This window comes from Marmota monax, unplaced genomic scaffold, assembly GCF_021218885.2.
Source record: "Marmota monax isolate L192 unplaced genomic scaffold, Marmota_monax_Labrador192_F-V1.1 WCK01_AAM20220418_F8-fsc00252, whole genome shotgun sequence".
NCBI classification, from domain to species: Eukaryota; Metazoa; Chordata; class Mammalia; order Rodentia; family Sciuridae; genus Marmota; species Marmota monax.
The window spans coordinates 105,730-128,301 of record NW_026692478.1 but is presented as its reverse complement, the minus strand read 5'-3'; the positions used below and the strand labels follow the sequence as shown (position 1 = coordinate 128,301).

General features: G+C 39.4%; 1 protein-coding gene across 1 annotated transcript; it reads right to left on the bottom strand.

Moving 5' to 3' along the window:
• Window positions 1–12,862: 12,862 nt before the first annotated feature.
• Chrna6 (cholinergic receptor nicotinic alpha 6 subunit) lies at window positions 12,863–22,187 on the bottom strand. Its single transcript, XM_046443073.1, has 6 exons — window positions 22,109–22,187; window positions 20,263–20,402; window positions 16,420–16,464; window positions 15,627–15,736; window positions 14,551–15,529; window positions 12,863–12,994 (listed from the first exon to the last, which is right to left on the bottom strand). Exons 1-6 carry the CDS (start codon window positions 22,185–22,187, stop codon window positions 12,863–12,865), a joined length of 1,485 nt encoding a protein of 494 aa, XP_046299029.1.
• Between the last annotated feature and the right edge of the window lie 385 nt (window positions 22,188–22,572).

The following is a 22,572-nucleotide window of genomic DNA, read 5'->3' as shown; positions in this document are numbered from 1 at the left end:
GAGCCATGGGGCTTCAGACTAGTTATTTGTCCAATATGAGTTTCAGTTTCTTGGTCAGTAATAAAAGGTTATGCTCTATGACCTGTGAAGCACTTCTCTGCTCTAAAAGTCTCTACTTTGGAGATTTATACTGAAGCTTTCACCATTTTAAACCACACACACTCTTCTAATTGCAACTTTGTTCCTTTGGGATAAAATAAGCTGCTTTGTCACTACCTTAGGACAGGATTTGCAGGAATGCATTTTGATGAAAATCAAGAATTCTGTCCTTACAGCCTTGATGGGTTTGTGCATTCAAAGGTCAAGTAATTATTGTCCCTTTTATTTAAAATATTATTGGGTGTAGCTCAATGGTGGTGCACTTATCTGGCATATGGGAGGCCTTGGATTCATTCCCTAGCACCAGACACACACACACACACACACACACAATCCATTTATCAATATCAAATCAATCAACAATTTTTAAAAAGTTATTGACTTTAATTCATTAGTTTGCTAAGTAAAATACACTATTCAATTAGATAAATGTGTTTAGGTATGGATTCAGCATTAAATTGACAAATAGCAGCATGAAACACTTTCTACAGCAACCCTCTTTCTGATCACAGATCATCAGATGCAGAGATCAAACATTTAGATGTATGCATGCAGCTTAAGCCCCATTACAGCTGAGGGGGGAAGATAATTATAGTCTCAAACATGGAAAAGGATAAATATGTATATATTATAATAACCCTAGGAGAGTAAATATAAAAGGTAACATTAAAGCATAGAAATTTTAATTTCAAATACTTACAGCAAGGAAAATCTGTGGGCAAAATTTGACAACTGATCCCAAGTAGATGCTTCTATATTAATCTCTACCACACATGTGAGCATGCAGGACACACATGCATAGGCACACACAGGGACACAAGAGAGCTTCCTAAATTCTCATCCTTCAGATCGCTGTTCACCTCACCCCACCCCTACCTCCTTGTGAAGCCTTTACAAAACACATGGCCCACACTGAGTGTTTCTGGAAGCTTGTGAACTTTTCAGTCTATACTGTATGGTTAGAACATGATGATTCTTTAATATTTTATGAAGTGAACCTTTATTTCCTTAGCTATGCCAGCATGTCCTCCATTATATTGCTAACATGTCATTAGATTTAAGATGAGCACATAATCAAGGCTTAATTAATATTTGTTAATTAAAACAGTACCAGAATCTTTGAATTGGATTGTCTAAAATAGAGACAAATTTGTGCTCTTGTTCAGCCCCTCCCAACATTTCTAGCTGTGTATATATTTTAGTATGCACTTTAGAAAAACATTTTCTTATATTAAAAAAATATTTCAACTAGGTGCAGTGGTACATACTATAATCTCAGCAACTAGGAGGGTGAAGCAAGAGGATCTCAAATTTGAGGTCAGTCTCTTCAACTCAGCAAGACCCTGTCTTAAAATAAAACATGAACAGGGCTGGGGATATAGCAGGGTGGGGAAACACCCCTGGGTTCAGTCCCTAATACTTCAAAAAAAGAAAGAAAAAGATTAAAATAACAATATAGTTAATAAAATCAATAATTCTACATTTAAGTTTCCCTGTCTAAAAAAAATCTTGATTTTAGAGTTAACTGGTCTAAAATAGGATTCAAGTACTGGGGAATGATACTGGCCAAATCATATCATTAAATTGTGTGCATATATGAGTGTGTAACAACAAATCCCATCATTGTATACAACTATAATGCACAAATAAAAAATATGGAAAGAATAAAATAAGATTCAAGTCAGAACAACATTGTCCTGCCTCTTAACTCTGTTTTGATCACTTATTTGGTACTGGCTTGTTGAAAAGAGTGGATCTCAAGAATGTCTTGCTTTGGGGATTTCTCTACTTGCTTGCCTCTGGTGTCATTTAGCTTGTTCCTCTGTCTCCTATCTTTCCTGTAATCTGAAAGAGACACTTATAACCCAAACTATAATTCCAAACTATAATTCTGGTTCAATAATTTTGGCAAGAATACATCAGAGATAATAATGTGGAGTTTGTATTGTACCTTATTCTATCTGATTATTGCATACATTAGTGATAAGATTAATTACTGGATTAAAGAAATGATAGTCTGGTCTTTCTGCTATAAAATTTTGTACACAGCCTGTGGTCATGGCACACAGCTACATTATAAAGACTCTTACCTATGTTCTCGTTCACTTTAAAGATGGTGTCTAATGAGCCACAATGAAACACTATGATTTCCCAAGAGTCATTATTTCTATTCTATGCTGGGTTGGATCTTTTTTAAAAATATTTTTTAGTTGTAGATGGACACAATACCTTTATTTATTTATCTTTATGTGGTGCTGAGGATCGAACCCAGGGCTTTACACTTGCTAGGCAAGCGCTCTCCCACTGTGCCACAACCCCAGCCCATGGGTCGGATCTTTTGATTGTGTTAAAATTCTTTCTCTGAAGCACTTCCTATTATGTGTTAAAACAAATTCATTCAATTATCAGCCAGGATAACTATGGTTTCTGTTTAACCTGGCGTGTATTTCTTCTTTGTATTAAGACTTTCTTTTCAGTTTGTCAATAAGGTAATTATGAAAACAAAAGTGATATAACATGTTTGACTCATGAACACAATCTTAGCTTTGGGAAAACTAGAAAAGAGCAGCAATCTATCCACTGATGTAGATTTCCATAGCTCTGGGCAGGTTTAACCACTGGCGGGAAGTCAGAACAGCCTGTCTTAGAACTAGACTTGCCCACCAGAATGTACAAAGATGGCCTGAGCCCTGGCAACCAGAGGAGTTCCAGTGAGGCCAGAAGGTTGCAGAATTCAAGGGGAAATAATAGAAGAATTAACAATTGCTCAGAAAACCTTCTAAAAACAGCCTCATGAAAAAGGTGCTATAATCATGTCTGATTTATAGATGAAGGTCCTCTTCATCTGTAAAATTCTCCCCTCAGGGTGACAAAGGAGTGGGGAGGGATCCATCCTTTTTTACTCTAGCAGGATAGATAATACTTCCACCAGAAAGTGCTCAGTGAAGGTGTAGTAGTTGCATGTGGGACCTTAAGCCAGGTCCATTGTTTCATAGGGGAGTCTTGGGGTTATTTCAAAGGAAAGTTCTACATTGGCTTATCCACACAATACAGGGTGATTTTTATTGTTAGCCCCCAGGAAGGCCCTGAGTGACAATAGCATCCCTACTCATTGCAATAGCCAAAAAATGCCCTTTTAGACATTTCCAAACACCAACTAGAAAGTGTATATGTACGTGTAGGCTGCTATAACAAAAATATCATAGACTAGATGACTTATAAACAACAGAAATTTATTTCTCATAGATTTGGAAGTTCAAGATCAAGTGACTATCGGCTCTGGTGTTTGGTCAGGGTTCAGTCACTTTCTGATTCTTAGATGGTCATCTTCTCCCTGCATTCTCACAGGGGGTAAGAAAGCTCTCCAGAGTCTCTTTTATAAGGGCAGTAATCCATTCATGACCTAATTTCCTCCCTAAGGTCCCACCTCCTAATTACACATTATTGGAAGTTACAATTTTAACACAAGTGTGAGGACAGAAACAATCTATAGCAGCTGAGTACTACAGAAGCATTGAGATAGTAATTCCAAAGTCAAAGAGGGAAGAAATGGGTATGTATCACATGTGGTATCCATTACTACCGCTTTGTCCTCTCATGACACACAAGAGGTGCACCTTAAACCCTGGAGAAGGTTGGGGCTGTTGAGGACATCCCAAATAGATGTTCTCTGGTCCCTTGGGGCTGGAAAGGGAAGACGATGAGCACTCTCAATTGAGTTCTTATTTTCTTCTGGTTCCATCTCATGAGCAATGGTTTAAAAGTCAAGAAGGTATGTTATACTGTTGAATTTGTTGCTCTTTAGCTATGTGATCGTGAGCAAGCCAACTTACCTCTTGAGAGTAAAGAATTAAAAAAGAGTTGGGTTCACCCCTGTAATCCCAGCAACTCAGGAGCCTGAGGCAGAAGGATTGTGAGTTCAAAGCCAGCCTCAGTAGATAAGTGAGGTGCTAAGCAGCTCAGTGAGACCCTGTCTCTAAGTAAAATATACAAAAGGCTCAGTGGTTAAGCATCCCTGGGTTCATTCTCTGGTACAAAAAAAAAAAAAAAAGAATTGGGTTAAATAATCTGCAAGTTGTGTTAAATGTCTAAAGGTCATTGATTTTATAGTTTAAGTACATAGACACTTCCTGATGTGTGCACATTGGTATGTAAACACGTTCGTTCACAGATGCATACACATGAATGTTGATGTTGAAATCATAAAAGAATTTTATTTTTTATTTTATTATTTTTTTTTAATTTTAAGTTGAAATTAGACACAATACCTTTATTTTATTTATTTATTTTATGTGGTGCTGAGGACTGGACTCAGTGCCTCCCATGTGCTAGGCTAGCGCTGTACCACTGAGCCACAACCGCAGCCCCATAAAAGAATTTTAAATCAATTATAAAAGGTAAAAATTTCAACTAACAAAAATATCTTTAATGTTTTACCCCTTTCACATCCCTTTACAAATTTTCAATTTAATCTTTCATTTATTCTTCTAAACAAATGCCTTAACTCCCCTTTTCTCACATATTATTTCATTTCTTTTTTAAATGTGTTCCTGGTTTGTTTATTCTGGGAGTTCCAAGCAACTTCTGACCTGGGCTGGAAAACCCAGGTATATTCAAGCATTAGAGTGTTCAGGTATTAAGAAGTCAGGATGGAGTTTTCTTGCTCATGGCTGGAAGCAAATTCTTCCCACTTTCCTACAATGCAATTCTTAAAATTCTTTTCTTTTCTTTCTTTTTTTTTTTTTTTTTTTGCGGTTAGGGGATTGAACCCAGGGCCTTGTACATGCAAGGCAAGCACTCTACCAACTGAGCTATATCCCCAGCCCAAAATTCTTGTCTTTATATCTGATAGGGAATTAATCTACTGACTATATAAAAACACCCATACAATTTAACAACACAATTAAAGAGAAACCCCAAACAATCCAATTAAAAAATGGATAAAGGACTTGAATAGACATTTTTTCAAAGCAGATATATATAAATAAGCACATGAAATAGCAAATAAGCACATGAAAAGATGCTCAGTATCACTAATCATTAGTGAAATGCAGATAAAAACCACAATGAGATGTTACCCCATTTCCATCAGGATGGCTACTACAAAAAATAAATTTAAAATTAAAAAAAAAGTATTGGGCTCAGGATATGGCTCAAGTGGTAGCGCGCATGCCTGGCATGCGTGAGGCACTGGGTTCGATCCTCAGCACCACATAAAAATAAAATGAAGATATTGTGTCCATCTAAAACTAAAAAATAAATATTAAAAAAGTATTGACAAAAGATACACAAAAATTGGAAGCCTGTGAACTGTTGGAGGGAATATAAAATGGTGCAGCTATGGTAAAAATTAGTATGATGTTTCCTCAAAAAGTTGAAAATAGAATAACCATGTAATCTAGTAATTTCACTTTGTAGTTTGTACCCCAAAGAATTGAAAACAGGGACTTGAAGAGATATTTCTAAGCCCATGTACATAGCAATATTATTCACAATAGCCAAAAGGTAGACGCAGTTCAAGCATCCACCGATGGATTCATAAAGTGTGGTATGTGCATGTAACAAAATATGATTCATCCTGAAAAAGACATCCTGACACATGCCACACCATAAATGGGTCAGCCTGGAAGATGTTATGCTAATGGATAAGCCTGTCACAAACAGATAAATAATCCATGTTTCCACTTATAAGAATTACCTAGAGTAGTGAAATCCATAGAAATGAAAAGTAGATGGTGGTTGCCAATAACTGGGGGCAAAACAATAACAACAGGGAGTTATTGTTTGATAGGTACAGAGTTTGGATTTACAAGACACAAGTGTCCTAGAGACAGATAGTGGCGATAGTTGCAAAACAGTGGGTATAAATTTAATACCACTGGACTATATTCTTAAAATTGGTTAAAATGATAAATTATATTGTGAGAGTTTTACTACAATTTAAACGTTTTTAGAAAAATTAAATGGTGATTTGACTTAATGGTAAAAAAAAATAAAGTACTGAGTAACCAACTCTGTCGAGATAGCGGTCAATAAGATTTATAGGAGGCCATTGGTTTGTACTGAGCTTCTGCTTAAGGTCCAACAGGTCAAACCAAAATGGAGTCACTTGTGCTAAAGTTCCACATCGCTGAACTGAAACTGAGGTGCTTACTTGACATTTCATGAAATCAGGACAGTGAGAAATAATAATCGAATCCCCAAACAGGCCAGTGTTAGCCCTCACAATAGGGAAGCCCCTTCGCTTTATACTTTACAAGAAAAGTAACTTTGAAATGATCAATCTGCTTTTTTTTTTCCTTCTCTATTTCTGATTTCCTCAGTCTTTTTCTATCTATAAAATTAGCCTCCTCTGCTTGGCTAATTCTATTCTATTCTATTTTGTGAAATGAGGTGTTGCCTGATTCTAGAATTTCAAACAAAAACCAATTAAGATATTTAAATATTTAAACTGAATTGGTTGTAATTCTGTATTTTGACTACAGGAAGACAAAATATAGGTATAAGTGCACAGATGGAGAGAGTAAAAATAATTTAAAATAGAGTAATTCTGATTCAAAACCTCTGCCTGGCATACTACATGGTACCTCTAGTAAAATCATTCTAGTGTGTAGTAAAATCATTCTACTTTTAGAATCTGTTGGGTATCAACCCAACAGAGAGTATGCTGTCACAAAAATGATACCTCAAGACTGTGTAATATCATGAATGAAAAGTTTATAATATTATTTGAGGAAGTGACATTGAAAGGTAAAATTGAAATATAAAATTATCTATGCATATGGACAAAGAATAGAAGGGAAAAAGCCAGATGACATTTGTTCCTCTGTTAGAGTAGATGTATTATTTTCTGCTTTAAAACAGACCTTTAAAATTTCTATAATAATATTTATACAACAAATAATCCAAGTGGAATAAAACAGAATTTGCAAGGTTCTACCTGTAAGAAAAGGAATTGCTCCAAAAAGTATAAGAAAATAAAGTTATTTCTTCTGTAAGAAATTATAATCTTATATATAATTTCTTACAGAAGAAATAACTTTATTTTTAACCTCTGCACAATGGACAAATGGAAAGTGTTGATGAGAAAAGACTAGAAAAACACCTTTTTTATTTGACACACAACAGGAGTTGTTCCAGGTTTTTCCAATCAACCACATCAGGTCCCCCCTGTTTTGATTGCTCTGGTGATATTTGCCAATATCTGATCCTGCACATCTTTGTATATCTGACTTTTCTGAAATAGCTGCAGGGTCTTGGGGGAAAGGAGCCTCTTTCTTTTACCCTTGCAATGCCTAGCTCAGAGCTGGGCAGGTCAACACTGCTGTGGCTTGGATCTGGAATGTCCTTCAAAGGCTCATGTTAAAGACTTGGTCCTCAGCATTATTTGGAGATTATGGAATTTTAGGAGGTGGGGCCCAGTGGGAGAAAGTTAGGCCACTGGGGGCATACCCCTGAAGAAAATTTGGGGACCTCAGCCTTTCTCTTTCTCTTTGCTTTGCAGCTGCCATGAGGTAAGCAGGCCTCCTCCACAAGATGCTTCCACCATGATGTAGCGTCTCATAGGCCCAGAGGCAACAGGGCCAGGTGACCATGTACTAAAACCTCTGAAACCATGAGCCAAAATAAATTTTTCCTCCGTTTAAGCTGATTATCTCAGGTACTTTGTCACACAACAGAAAGCTTACTAAACCAAATGTTAATTAAACAGAGTCTGCTAAGATAAACTCTTATCTATTGCCTTTAACCAATTTGTGTGTCAAATAATGATGAAGCGTGTGAACTATATTACATGGACATGCACAAGAAAGCAAGGATGTGAGAGTTCACAAGTGTTGCAAATGTCAACAAGGTCAAAGGGTCAGTATTTCACATCTCATGTGTCATTACACTAATTAACAGCATAAACTGTGGAGAAAAAACAGAATCTCTTTTCAGTGTGGCTTTATGTTTACTACATGGTTTGACCACATGTCATTCATGTCCCTGGAAAACCAATGTGTATAGAAAAGAGAAGCTGAGATCCAACATGGCGGCGGGTGCAGAGAGATCAAGTCTCTGACCTCTTCAGCTGCGCAGGCATAGGGAGTCGTAAATCGTCTAAATGCTGTTTGCTCAGGATCACTTGGCAATGCTGAACTGACGTGGATCTGGGGTGAACAGTCTGGGCCTCTCAGAACACACACCGAGCCCGGATCGGCTGAATTCAAGCTCCCGTTCGCCTGCTTCTCACAGACAAACTGCTGTGACTCAGCACTAAATGATCCCGCTGAAACAACTGGTCGGCCCTTCTGCACCTATGGAGGTAAATGCCAGCCGAGCCTTCATAGGCAGTGGCCACAGGATTGAAACGGGGCTTGGGAGAGCCAGTCAGGACCCACCCGTTGCATTGGTCACCCGGCAAAGGGAAACGAACTGTCGCCATTTGCATGGGATACCACCATGGCAGAGAACTGACGTCACCAGAATGCGGCGGAGAAGATAACTCCATTGAAACTGGTGGCAACAGGTGTGTAACCCCCTAGCCTTCCCTCTCCACACAGCGGGGAAACCTTAAGGGCCCCTCCCAGCTCTCCCGTGAGCGCAATAGCCAATAGCCAGACCGAAGGAATCAGGAGTGGCGTGGGACCCGTGGCGGGGAACTCCCGGCTACCGCTCCCACCAGTGCTGACAACTGAGGTCTCTTGCACCAGCTACCAGGGGCGTGGCTACTGGAGGGCAAGCAAATTTCGCTGAGCGTTCTCAGCCCCAAGCTCTACAAACTTAGGGTCTAAGGGAATGGCAACAGGGAGAGTGTGCCCAGTCGTTCATGAAAACAGGGCTCCCGGGAGCAGCAGACCTCGCGTGTAGCCAGTATTGTGGTGAGCGTCACCAGTGAGCGGGGCCTGGCTTGAGGAAAAGTGGGGAAGTGACTAGACACAAGAGAAGGCCCTAGGCACTCAGGATTGGAGACCTGCCCAGTCTGGGAGGAGGAGCTGCTGCACAGTGATTGGTTCCCGCGTATCGAGAGGAGAAGCTTGGCCCAGTGGGCACAGCTCCACCTACTGGAAGAGAAGTTAATCAAACTCTAAGACTGCATTTATTAATTTTTTTTTAATTTGGGTTTTTTTTTTTAATTTTCATTTTTTTGTTGTTTTTAAAATTTCTTTTTTTTTAAATTTAAATTTTTATTTTTATTATTATTATTATTTTTTTTCTTTTCTATTTTTTTTCTTTTGTCTTTTCATTTCTTTTCAATTTTCTTATTCCCCCTTCCTTGAAGTCTACCTGCTTACTCTCATTTTCTTTAGTGACTTCTTCCCTTCCCTTCTAATACCTTTCCTCCCAAGCATCAAATAAATTTATAGGAGTAACCAGTAACTCAGCAGTCAAACAGAACAAGAAGTAACATGAGCAGCATGAAAAAGCAAGGAAGAAAAGGAGTACAAACAATGCAGGACAGCCTAAATATTCAGGAGGACCTAGAGTCAGCAGAAAAATGGTCATATAAAGAACTCAAGGAATACCTTAGACAGATGGAATGGAACCTTAAAGAGGATATGAGACAGCAAATTCAAACAGTGAAAGAACACATTGAAATTGAATTACATAAACAGATAAAAGAAGAAGTTAAGCATCTTTATCCAGGAGATAGAGATTATAAAAAAAATCAAACAATAATTCTAGAAATGAAGGAAACTATAAACCAAATTAAAAACTCAAATGAGAGTATCACTAACAGAGTGGAGCAAGTAGAAGCCAGAACGTCAGATAATGAAGACAAAATATATCATCTTGAAAAGAGTCTAGCCAATTCAGAAAGGTTGGTAAAAAATCACGAGAAAAACATCCAAGAGATATGGGATAACATAAAAAAAACAAACTTAAGAGTCATCGGGATAGAGGAAGGTATAGAGATTCAAACCAAGGGAATGAGTAACCTGCTGAATGAAATAATTACAGAAAACTTTCCAGAAATAAAAAAGGAAACGGATATACAAATTGTAGATGCATACAGGACACCGAGCATACAAAATCACAGTAGACCAATGCCAAGACACATTGTTATGAAGATATCCAATATACAGAACAAAGAGAAAATATTAAAAGCTACAAGAGAAAGGAGGCAGATTACATCCAGGGGTAAACCAATAAGGTTAACAACGAATTTTTCATCACAGACGCTGAAAGCGAGAAGATCCTGGAACAACGTATTTCAAACACTGAAAGACAATGGATGCCAACCAATAATTCTGTATCCAGCAAAATTAAGCTTCAGGTACGACAACGAAATAAAAATCTTTCATGATAAACAAAAGTTAAAAGAATTTACAGCCAGAAAACCAGCATTGCAAAGCATCTTGAGCAAAACACTACATGAGGAAGAAATGAAAAACAATATCCAAAACCATCAGTGGGAAGTGCCTCAGTAAAGACAGAGGGCGGGGGGAAAGCTAATCATGGAGAAACAAACTAAATTAAAAAAAAGATAAATAATCAAACATGGCTGGAAGTACAAACCATATGTCAATAGTAACTCTAAACGTTAATGGCTTAAACTCTCCAATAAAGCGACATAGGCTGGTAACATGGATTAAAAAAACAAATCCAACAATATGCTGCCTCCAGGAGACACATCTGATTGGAAAAGACATACACAGGCTGAAGGTGAAAGGTTGGGAAAAAATATACCACGCACACAGTCCTCGTAAGCAAGCAGGGGTGGCCATCCTCATATCGAATAAAATCGACTTCAAGACTAAGTTAATCAAAAGGGATAAGGAAGGACATTATATACTGTTAAAAGGAACCATTCACCAACAAGACATAACAATTATCAATATTTATGCACCAAATAATGGTGCTGCGACGTTCATAAAACAAATTCTCCTCAAGTTCAAGAATCAAATAGACCACAACACAATAATTATGGGTGACTTCAACACACCTCTCTCACCATTGGACAGATCCTCAAAACAAAAGTTGAATAAAGAAATTATAGAACTCAATATCACAATCAATAACCTAGACTTAACAGACATATACAGAATATATCAACCATCATCAAGTGGATATACTTTTTTCTCAGCAGCACATGGATCCTTCTCAAAAATAGACCATATATTATGCCATAGGGCAACCCTCAGTAAATATAAAGGGGTGGAGACAATACCATGCATTTTATCTGATCATAATGGAATGAAACTGGAAATCAATGATAAAAGAAGGAAGGAAAAATCCTACATCACATGGAAAATGAACAATATGTTACTGAATGATCAATGGGTTACAGAAGACATAAAGGAGGAAATCAAAAAATTCTTAGAGATAAATGAAAATACAGACACAACATATTGGAATCTATGGGACACAATGAAAGCAGTTTTAAGAGGGAAATTCATCGCCTGGAGGTCATTCCTCAAAAAAAGAAAAAACCAACAAATAAATGAGCTCACACTTCATCTCCAAGCCCTAGAAAAGGAAGAGCAAAACAACAGCAAATGTAGCAGAAGGCAAGAAATAATTAAAATCAGAGCGGAAATCAACAAAATTGAAACAAAAGAAACTATTGAAAAAATTAACAAAACTAAAAGTTGGTTCTTTGAAAAAATAAATAAGATTGACAGCCAGTAAGATTGGCAGCCATTCTGAAGTCAAACAACAACAAGTGCTGGCGAGGATGTGGGGAAAAGGGTACTCTTGTACATTGCTGGTGGGACTGCAAATTGGTGTGGCCAATTTGGAAAGCAGTATGGAGATTCCTGGGAAAACTGGGAATGGAACCACCATTTGACCCAGATATTGCCCTTCTCGGACTATTCCCTGAAGACCTTAAAAGAGCGTACTACAGAGAAACTGCCACATCGATGTTCATAGCAGCACAATTCACAATTGCTAGACTGTGGAACCAACCCAGATGCCCTTCAATAGATGAATGGATTAAAAAAATGTGGCATTTATACACCATGGAGTATTACGCAGCACTTAAAAATGACAAAAATCATGGAATTTGCAGGGAAATGGATGGCACTAGAGCAGATTATGCTAAGTGAAGCTAGCCAATCCCTAAAAAACAAATGCCAAATGTCTTCTCTGATATAATGAGAGCAACTAAGAACAAAGCAGGGAGGAAGAGCAGGAGGAAAAGATTAACATTAAACAGAGACATGAGGTGGGAGGGAAAGGGAGAGAAAAGGGAAATTGCATGGAAATGGAAGGAGACCCTCATTGTTATACAAAATTACATATAAGAGGTTGTGAGGGGAATGGGAAAATAAACAAGGAGAGAAATGAATTACAGTAGATGGGGTAGAGAGAGAAGATGGGAGGGGAGGGGAGGGGGGATAGTTGAGGATAGGAAATGTAGCAGAATACAACAGTCACTAATATGGCATTATGTAAAAATGTGGATGTGTAACCGATGTGATTCTGCAATCTGTATTTGGGGTAAAAATGGGAGTTCATAACCCACTTGAATCTAATGTATGAAATATGATATGTCAAGAGCTCTGTAATGTTTTGAACAACCAATAATAAAAAAAAAAAAGAAAAGAGAAGCTGACCTGACACTGTTAGTTTATGGGTGCTGCCAGTTGTGAGCTTTAGTGTGTAATAAAACATCTTAATGTACTCCCCTGTGCTACATTTCAACTCCTAAATTTGCAATATATTCCTCTTTTTTCCAGGTAGTCTTCAGTTTCAATAGATGGGGAACTTGGCCTTTCCTGTGGTAAGGAATACAGAACAAATATAGAGTCTGTGAGTTTCTAAGAGAAAAGACATGTTAAAATTTTTCTGTGTTCACAAATAGCGGCTGTAGAAATAGCCCCATGGTTCCAAACACACAGACAATTATAAATATCCAAAGAAATATTCTGTCTACCACCATGGCCACATATTTCCAGTCATCTTCTACCTGAAATACAAACAAAAAGTCAAAGCTATTTTTAAAAATAAAAACCATAAGGAAGCATGTTCTGTTTCATAAGTTTTTTTTTTTTTTTTAGATACTGGGGATTGAACTAGCTCAGAGGCACTCAGCCACTGAGCCAGTTCACCAGCCCCATTATGTATTTTTTATTTAGATATAGGGTCTCACCAATAGCACCTCACCATTGCTGAGGCTGGCTTTGAACTCATGATCCTCCTGCTTCAGCCTCCCAAGCTGCTGGGATTATAGGCGTATGCCATCACGCCCGGCTCCATAACGTTTTCTTTTTCAAAGATTTCCCCAGTACTTTTAAAAACAAATGTTGGTGGCATTTTGGTTAACCCATGCCTTCTAAGTAGTACCTATAAGAAATTTTGTTTTGAGGGCTGGGGTTGTGGCTCAGTGGTCTAGTGCCCCTGAGTTCAATCCCTGGTTACCACCCCTCAACCCCCAAAAAATGAAAGAAATTTTGTTTTGTCTGAAGAGGGTGGATGTGTCTCCATGGGTACCTCATGGAGCTGGCTATAGAGCATGCAGAAGACCTGGTGGGTCAGGAATCCCTAGGTCACAAAAGATTTTTCCCGACTACAGGGAACACTCCCAAGAAGCAGCTGTTAGATAGCTCAACTCTTGTCATTGGCACCACTGACCCCATGGTAAGCCTGGGGAGTGGATGTGAAGCATGCAGTTGGGGGGGAATGGAAGCCATGAGGTACTGTTGAGGACCCTCTGAGCAGGAAGAACAGCTTTTCAAACTGCAAAGTCTCTGCAGCTGTGTCTTGAGAGCCCTTCCTGATGGCAATTAAGTCAACAGGAACTCTGTCTCCTAGACTTTACAAAGTGCCACCCCAAAGGTGAGTTTTTCCAGACTTTTTACCCTAGATAGCAGGCATTCCTAGTATCTGCCCCCTCACCCACGGGGTGCACATTAGCTCTCACAATATCCTTTCACTAAGAGATATGGATGCCAGCATCTGTCATGTAAAATAAACCCAGGCGCCTGCACAAGATTTCAGCTGCCCTTAGCTCGTCATCCTTATGGAGCGGAAAACTGGCATGATTTCCTTGATCTCTCTCCTTGGAGAATGAGGGAAGGCTGTGTGCTTCTATAGTTAGACTCTGGTCACCAGAAGCAGAATATGTGGATACTAAAAATATCCCCAAAGCTCATTCAATCCATCTCAAGTAGAACAAGCAGGACTGGAGTTGCTGAACACTGGAGCTCATATACCTTCTCCCACTACTTGGAGGCTGCAAAGCTCTGCGGTCAATTCTTCCCCTCCAGGGCAGCTTTTCCCTTTCCACCCTTCAATTTGTCAACATTTCTTGTGAAAGGGTTCTTGGTTTAATTAACCAAGGTTGCCCTGAACATGCATTTTAACCAGATTGAGATTTGAGGTTTACCTCAGTTGGTGGAGATTTGCTCTGACCCCTAGGTCAGTCCATCAGTAACTGCATAATAACAAAGCTGCCCTACTCTCTTACAAACACAACTCACACTGAGGATCTAAGTCTTTAAATGAGAGGAGATGTGTATTTACCTCCTTTGTTTCATTGTGGCTCTTCATATTTTCTGCTATGAATTGAACACTATCAATCACATCTTCAACTTCAGGAGAGTGCTCCAAATTCTCTGTTGCCCATTGTGAAGGCTGATGACTTAATCTTCTCTTGCTGGTATCTGCCCCACTTGACTTATGACAGTGGCAGCATTCCTTCAGAAGTTTAGGTTCTCTGCGATTAGCAAACCTGACCTTGACAGGCTTACCTGAAAGAACTTCGGGATTTTGCTTGGAATTTTTTTCCTTCATCTTGTCCAGAGGCCGCCTCATCATCAAGATCTGTGGGAACAGCTGGAGGAAAATTGTCTTCACCCATTTGGGCATGGTGTGTGTTGTAGGGGTGCGATAGTGTATGTTTAACACAAACACGGTCACCACAATGGATAGTGTGACAAAGATCATGGTGAACAGCAGATACTCACCCACCAGTGGGATCACAAGAGAGGTGGACGGGATGGTTTCTGTAATGACCAGCAAAAACACAGTCAGGGAAAGCAGAACTGAGATGCAAAGTGTCACTTTTTCACCACAGTCTGAAGGAAGGTAAAAGACCAACACAGTCAGAAATGAAATAAAGAGACAGGGGATGATCAGATTAATGGTGTAAAACATTGGCAATCTCCGAATGTAGAAGGAATAGGTTATGTCTGTGTATATCTCTTCACAACAGTTGTATTTTATGTCATGCTTGTAGCCAGAGGCATCAACAATTTCCCATTCACTGTTTTCCCAAAAGTCATTCATGTCTACTTTAGAGCCAATGATTAGAAGATCAATTTCAGCTTTATCGTATGTCCAGGAACCAAACTTCAGGGAACAATTTTGATGATCAAAAGGGAAGAAGGTGATATCCATAGGACAGGAACTCTTAAAAATAGCTGGTGGGGTCCAGGTGATCATGCCGTCGTATTTAAGAAGGGCTTTTGTCTTGCCTTCGATTTGGAAATCACCAACAGCACTGTAAAATAAATCAAACACATCAATACGACTCCCTGTGGATTGGCATGTGCCAAAAGTAACTTGGGAAAGAGACCGTGACTGTCAGACACCCATACTTGTTATAGAGAACAATGTCAGGCTTCCAAATCTTATCCGCCGGAACACGAATAGTCTCAATGCCATCATATTCCATTGGATCCCAGCGCAACTTATAATCATTCCAGATCTGAAATGAATAAGAATAATTTTAAAATTTTTAAATAACTATCTTCCTTATGTTGGATCAACAGATTTTTAAAAAAAAATAAATTCTTATTTTAAGACTGCAGGGTTTCTAGCAAAAGCCAGTAAATTATATACATGGGGAATAGGGGGTTAAATAGTTGAGTTGTTTTGGGGGGCAATATTTAACTAGATAATTTTATATTAATTGTTAGTTAGCTGGTTGAGGTTATAGGCTTGACTTCCATGTCCCATGAACTATAGTCAAACTGTAGTAGTAACCCATTTCTAATATTAAAACTGTGTGTGATGATGAGTTTGTTTCCAAATCTGTGTAAAGTTATCAAGTTTTTTTAAGTGAGGAGACAATATAACTGATAGAGTCAGCTGGTGGGAATCTCGACTACTGACCTCTCCAGGCCTGGGGCAGCAGAGATCAAGGAGTGAGCAAGCATCAGAATCTGAAGCCCAAGTTAAAAATAGGAGATTAGAAAGCAGAAAACAGAAAGTCTCTATGTCGGAGAGACATTTGTCACTAGGTTTCTGCACCTGTAAAACCTACATCAAGTCAGCTGTAAGGTATGTCTATCACAAGATGGGCATGGAAAAAGGTCATGCCAGTGGGTTCTATCCATCTGATATTGAGTGGACATGTGAGGACCACAGTTCAAAGAGAGAGAGACATACGTGACGTAGCCACAAATTGGTTTCCATGATCTGGTTTACTTCATCCTGGGAAAAAGAAATCATATTTTTAGCTTCACATGTACTTGCTAATAGAGGTAGATCTTATAGCAAGAATCACAACTAAAGAGAGATGAATCTGAGTGACTCTTGCTAATGAAGGAAAGCAAGAAGACTGAAAAAGCAATATTTAAAAAAGCATTTATTGGGCTGGGATTGTGGCTTAGCAGTAGAGTGCTCGCCTAGCACGTGCAAGGCCCTGGGTTCGATCCTCAGCACCACATAAAAATAAATAAAATAAAGGTATTGTGTCCAATTACAACTAAAAAAATAAATATCAAAAACAAACAACAACAACAAAATTTATTTAGCATGCAGCCAGAAATGCAATATTTCCACATCTGGCCCCGATGCTGTGGACTTTAAAGGAAATGTGGCTTTAATCGGTCTAAGCTGATTTAGGTCTCACCTCCTCTCTGAAGTCTTTGTGCTCACCATAACCCATAAAGGTTTCTGACTCCATTAAAGGAAAAAAAGAAGAGGAGAGAGAGTCTTGGAAAAGAGGGAGAGAAAGTATTGCAGAGGATACAGATACCCAAACCCAGGTCCTTGCTTTCCCCTCAGCATCTACCAAAAACATCAGCCTCATGGAGTTTCCCAGCTGGAATCTGCTACCCACCCACTACATATTCCCTTTCCCTACCCAAGCCACCCCTTCAATCACTCATGAAACAAATTTTTATTGAGTAACTATTATGTGCTATGTAAATACTGGGAATAGAGAAGTAACATGGGAAAATGTCCTATCTTCATGTGTCTTAGCTGGTAGTTGGGGAAATATAAAATTTACACACACACACACAATATAATATGACATAAAGATAAGTCCTATGAATAGATAACTCTCATAGAGTAGTCCATGTGCAGGTACACACACACATAAAACACACATACATCTATTTTATACAAGATGGCCAAAGAAGCCTTCTCTGAGGAAGTAATGTCTAAGCAGATTCTTAAATGAGGCTATTTGGAGGAAAAGCATTCCAGGCCAATATCCCCAGTATAATAAGTTCCTAAGTGGCTACCAACTCTCAGTGTGAAAGTTACCAAAGATTCATCTAGAACCTTGGGTAGTTTTACATCACAATAGTCCAAGGGCTGTCGACAGTGGCCAGCAGTTGATTCCCAAGACTTGCTCAGCCAACCCAGCTTCCCAAGGCACCCAAGAACCCTCTAGACTAAATGAACTCCACTGAGGCTCAGGGCGCTGTGCTGAGGCTCAGACACCATTCTGCCCTGGTTCCCCGGGCCACTCTGCAGTTTTGTACTCTTTCATTTCATGCTCTCTACTGCCTTTCCTAGAGAGGCAAGCTTCCTCCTTCAAATGGGTTGTCAAGCCATGATAAGTCCAAAGGTTTAAAAAGATCAGCAAAAACAGTTACATTCATGGTTTCCTATTGATCCCAGAAAACATAGAACTAGCAGGCGGTGGCCAGCATTGTTTTACAGTTACCCAAGCCTAAAGTCAATGCATTATGATCATACAGGGGTCACTTTGCAATCTGCATAGGTTAGCAGGAGTCATGTCAATAAATCCATGAGATGTCAGTCAAGAAAAGACAAGTTCTGCAGTCTCAGTTTCAGGAAGTTCTTAGAGGTAACTGGAATAAACTTCAACCATCTTTCAAAGCCTGCTTCCTCTCTGAACTAGTGTTCTACACTGTGTCCTGGGAGCTAAAATCAGTTGATAATACCCTTCTAGCAGTAGCCCTTTCTCCCCTGCTACACTTCCTCAGTATGGAGCTGGTGTGTGGAGGTAAGGACACCCTCAGAGGTGTCAACCGATTTGGATCAGGAGCTCGTCTAGAAAGCCAAGGTGTCCATCCAGTTCCAGGCCACACCAATGAACATGTGCCCTGTAATCAGACAGCCCCCCTGGAGGAGGCCAGAGACCCACGATACCACCTCACATCGTTGGGACCATCTTCCATTTCTTTCTGAGGAAATTGAATTAGGTGACGCTCCAGCTGTATTGCAAGTTTTGAGTCACAATTTCCAATATACTGGATCCACAGCAATAGACTCAGAGACATGGATCCACAAGGCCAAGCAGGCTACTAATTTTACCAAGTTTGCCATTTCAGGTCTGCCAAGCCATTAGGAACACTGGCTAGGCATCTCTGTGAGGCAGGAGTAGACGTTCTCCTGCCCTGAAAGATAGAAGACTGTGACCAAGGTCAGGTTGCCTGGCAACAAACATACTTCCACATAGAGCTCTCTGGATCTTTAGGGTCCAGCTGGGGGCTCAGACAGCAGCAGGGGGTGTGAACGTAATTGGGACAAAGTATCCTGGCAGTTAGAACATCACAGAGCCATCCCCACAGCTCACCTGATAACTGCCATGTGACGCAGCCATGCAGTGCCCCTGGGTATTAATCCTAGAGATATGAAGATTTATGTTTATGCAAAAACCTTTAACGAATATTCATAGCAGCTTTATTCATAATAAACCAAAAAAACTAGAATGAGCCCAAATGTTCTTCAACAAGCAAATGATTAAATTAACTGTGGTACATCAGAACCATGGGACACTACTCAGTGACGAGAAGGAACACACACCGTTGATACACTCAACACTTAGATAACACTAAGCAAAAGAGCCAAGGCTGCAAGTCATCATATTCTATGTATATGTAATGTTTTCTTTAATATTTATTTTTCAGTTTTTAGATGGACACAATATCTTTATTTTACTTCTATGGGTTGCTAAGAATCGAACCCAGCACCTCATGCATGGTAGAGGAGCACTCCACCACTGAGCCACAGCATCAGCCCTATGTAATGTTCTTGTAATGACACTACTTTAGAAATGGAGGAGAGATAGTCGATGAAACTGGGCAAAACATATAAGGAATTTCTCTATTATTTCTTATAACTGGGTTTAATCAAATTATTTCAAACAGTAAAATTTCAGTTTAAAAAAGCTACTTTCCCAATTTTCTCTGGCCACAAGAGGGGATGAAGACAGAAAGAAGAAGTTGTTGGGAGGACTTCTAAGAAAGCTCCCTGAAGAGGTCACAAATGTCTGGTATGTGCCCCTTTAACCCTTTTCTCCCTTCCTCCTGCTTCTTGCCCAAAATATGAATGTGATAAGAGGAAAGACAGCAGTTATCTTGGAACATGAAGCAACACTAATGGAAGAAGTCACATGCAAAGGATAGTGAAGTAAAAAGATAGAAGGAACCTTGGTCACTGTTGCCATAGTTGGCTTATGCTCTTATCATCATAGCCCATGTAAGTGACATCCTCTGGAGTTGTGCAGTGCATAACCTGGGCAACTGAACACACAATTGCTCACATCATGAAGCCACCTCGTGCTAAACTCCTAGACTGCAAAATTTCAGATTTCCATTACATAAGGGAAAAAAATCATCTTGTATTTAAGCAGCGCCTAAAAAACAACAAAAAACTTTGATACTAGTAGCCAAGCTCTACTTTCAGTGTTACCTCTCACCATCTTCAGAACGATGACCTGAAAGGACTCATTAACCAGGGATTTGAAGCAATACTGTCCAGTGAGTGGGCCACCCAGACTCTAGATGCAGCTCAGTTCTGTATTTACAACAACCCAATCCATAGTAAGTACAGCTCTTCTAATTCTCCCTTCAACTTCCCTCCACTTCTTTGTTTCATAAACTGGTCCCAAAAGCAGTTCCAGACAATCACCATCTAAGGTGAACAAGTGGAGCATTACTGAAGAAAGTGTCCCCTCCAATGTGGGGACTTCTCTGACATCGGAGTCAGAGCCTCCAGAGGAACACGTGGCAAATGCCTGACACTCACCACGTTGGCCAGCTGTGTGATGGCCACTTCAAAATACACGGTGACAGGATCGGAAACGTTTTCCACGGGCCGGATGAACCGGTTATAACGAGAAAACAGTTTGTGGAAGAGTCTCTCCTCGGATGCACTTCCTGCACAGCCTGCGTGGCCAGAGAGGGAAGAGTTAGGGACTCAGAGCCAGTGCTGGCACTAGGGAGGTGCCAGGGGCGTTTCGGTCACCAGGTCCCTCCAGGAGTGCATTGTGCCCACCAATCAGCGCCCCATCACTGTCACCAGCTCCACCTGCACACTCTCGCACGGTGCCCACTGAACCTCGCCCTTTAGCTTCCACTGCTTCCCTTGAGGATGGAGACAATATTAATTATGCCTACATCCCACACCTAGGGCAACATCAAAGAAAATAATGTTGGGAATAACACTTTTAAAGTCCAATGCACCACAAACACTGAAGGATAGACAGACAGGAGGCTTGGCCTTTCTGTTTATGTTGCTGAACAGAACTTATAGTCCTACCAGTGGAGCTAGAAGCTTTCTGGCAAGGGAGAGAAAGCCCTGCCCTGCCCTTTCAGATCTAAAATACTGACATCTGTGTCTACAGCCAACAAGATGTTTAGGTGGGGACACTCCATCAAGCACAATGACACAGGCACTTCATTAAGGTCTTCACAAGCCATCTCCTTCTGAAAACCAAATTTGAAATTCAATAATTTGGGAGATTTTAAGAATGCAAGTTTTGTAAAGCAAATCTAGTTAAAATGTTTTAAGAATAATTCAAAATTAGGTTTTTTAATAGCATTTTCAGTCATTAAATTCAGGACAATAGTGACACCTGTCTCTGTACTTTTCCAAGATAAGTTAATGCATTAAAGGTAAGTCGATGCTATCACTTGACATAATTTATTCCACTAAAACCCCATTTAAATACATTTCCCCTTACAGAATCCAAATTGGACATCTGAAATTTCACAAGTTTTCTGAAGAGATTTGTACCTTGAAAGAATAAATAAAATAAAACTGAAAGGGTTGGAAAAGTTCATCAGGCAAAAACAGACAGCTGACTAACTATTATTACATTACCACATGAGAAGAGGGGCATGGAAAATGCATTGGAAACCCTGAAACACTGAGATTTTAACAGGAGAGGGAAATTTTAAATGTCACTTTTACTATAGTAACTAACAATGATAAAAACATTTCTTTGTAAGACAACAATGAAAAAAAATCCTCCTGGTTACCCATTTTCTCTCCTTTGACACATTTTAAGTAAACCCTCCATCAGTGTTGAAGAGCAAGTCCCTGCAAATCCAACAGCACCTGGAAATGTGATTTTGCTCAGCTCAGCAGCAGTTCTAAGTTTTAACTTTGAAAATGAATAATTTTACTCTTAGGATAATATTTCAGCATAATCAAGTGACCTATTTTCCAAAATGAAAATAAGTACCTACAAAATGGAAAGGTTCATAGATTGAGTAATATTATCAGCTAACAAATAAATCACCATTTTGAAAAACATATTAAATATACCTACAATTCCATGAGTAGAATACATCCACAGCAGAGAAAGATAGAAGACTGTATGGTTCTTATTATACTTTAATTAGAAAAATAAAATAAAATGATTTACAGCATTGTGCTCTCCATCCCACCTCTCAAAAATCTCCTCTGACAAGTTAAACTGAACTAATCAATACCAGATTAATCAGCAGTTATAACAGTGTTGCTTCCTATACAGACACTTTATATATTTACCTAGAATCGTTCATATCTGCTTATTCAAGCACAACGAGAAAAAGAGTAAATACACAAAGCTAAAAGGTTATAGGAGATAAGCAGAAATAAAACCTACCTTTAAAGGAAGGTATGAATATACACAACCAGAGACACAAACCCAAGTGAAGGAATCCCTGACCCTTGCTGGTCAGCATGATTAAAACACATTAGAATTCCTTTTTCTAGGCAAAAGATTGTGGAAGACAAAGAGCTACCAGACAGCTGCACCCATCAAACCTTTAAATCATCAGAAGCCTACTGCCATCACGTGTGTCTTCTGTGAAATAAAAACATTCACAAAATGTGACTCGGCTGTTCCAGCATCAGAGGCTGTGGCAGACATGAAGGGCAAATAAAGAAGACGCCATGCAATGTCAGATGAACAGTCACATTTCCTGTCACCCCAGATCTCTTTTCGTGCAAGAAAGGTGAAGAAAGGCAGTGAGGGAATGCTAGGCAGGATGGAAAACATTGCAGTGGGTTAGAGAACTTCTGCAATCTTAACCACAATCCTTAGGGGATAAATACACATTTACTAGA

What these genes read in the sequence shown, in the direction of transcription:
- Chrna6 (XM_046443073.1), bottom strand. Translation starts at nt 22,187, where the DNA reads ATGCTGACCAGCAAGGGTCAGGGATTCCTTCACTTGGGTTTGTGTCTC. An exon ending in GACATTGTTCTCTATAACAA is followed by an intron (nt 15,530 to 15,626) that starts GTATGGGTGTCT and finishes TTTATTTTACAG; the next exon opens with TGCTGTTGGTGATTTCCAAA. An exon ending in GCCACAATGAAACAAAGGAG is followed by an intron (nt 12,995 to 14,550) that starts GTAAATACACAT and finishes TTTGTATTTCAG; the next exon opens with GTAGAAGATGACTGGAAATA.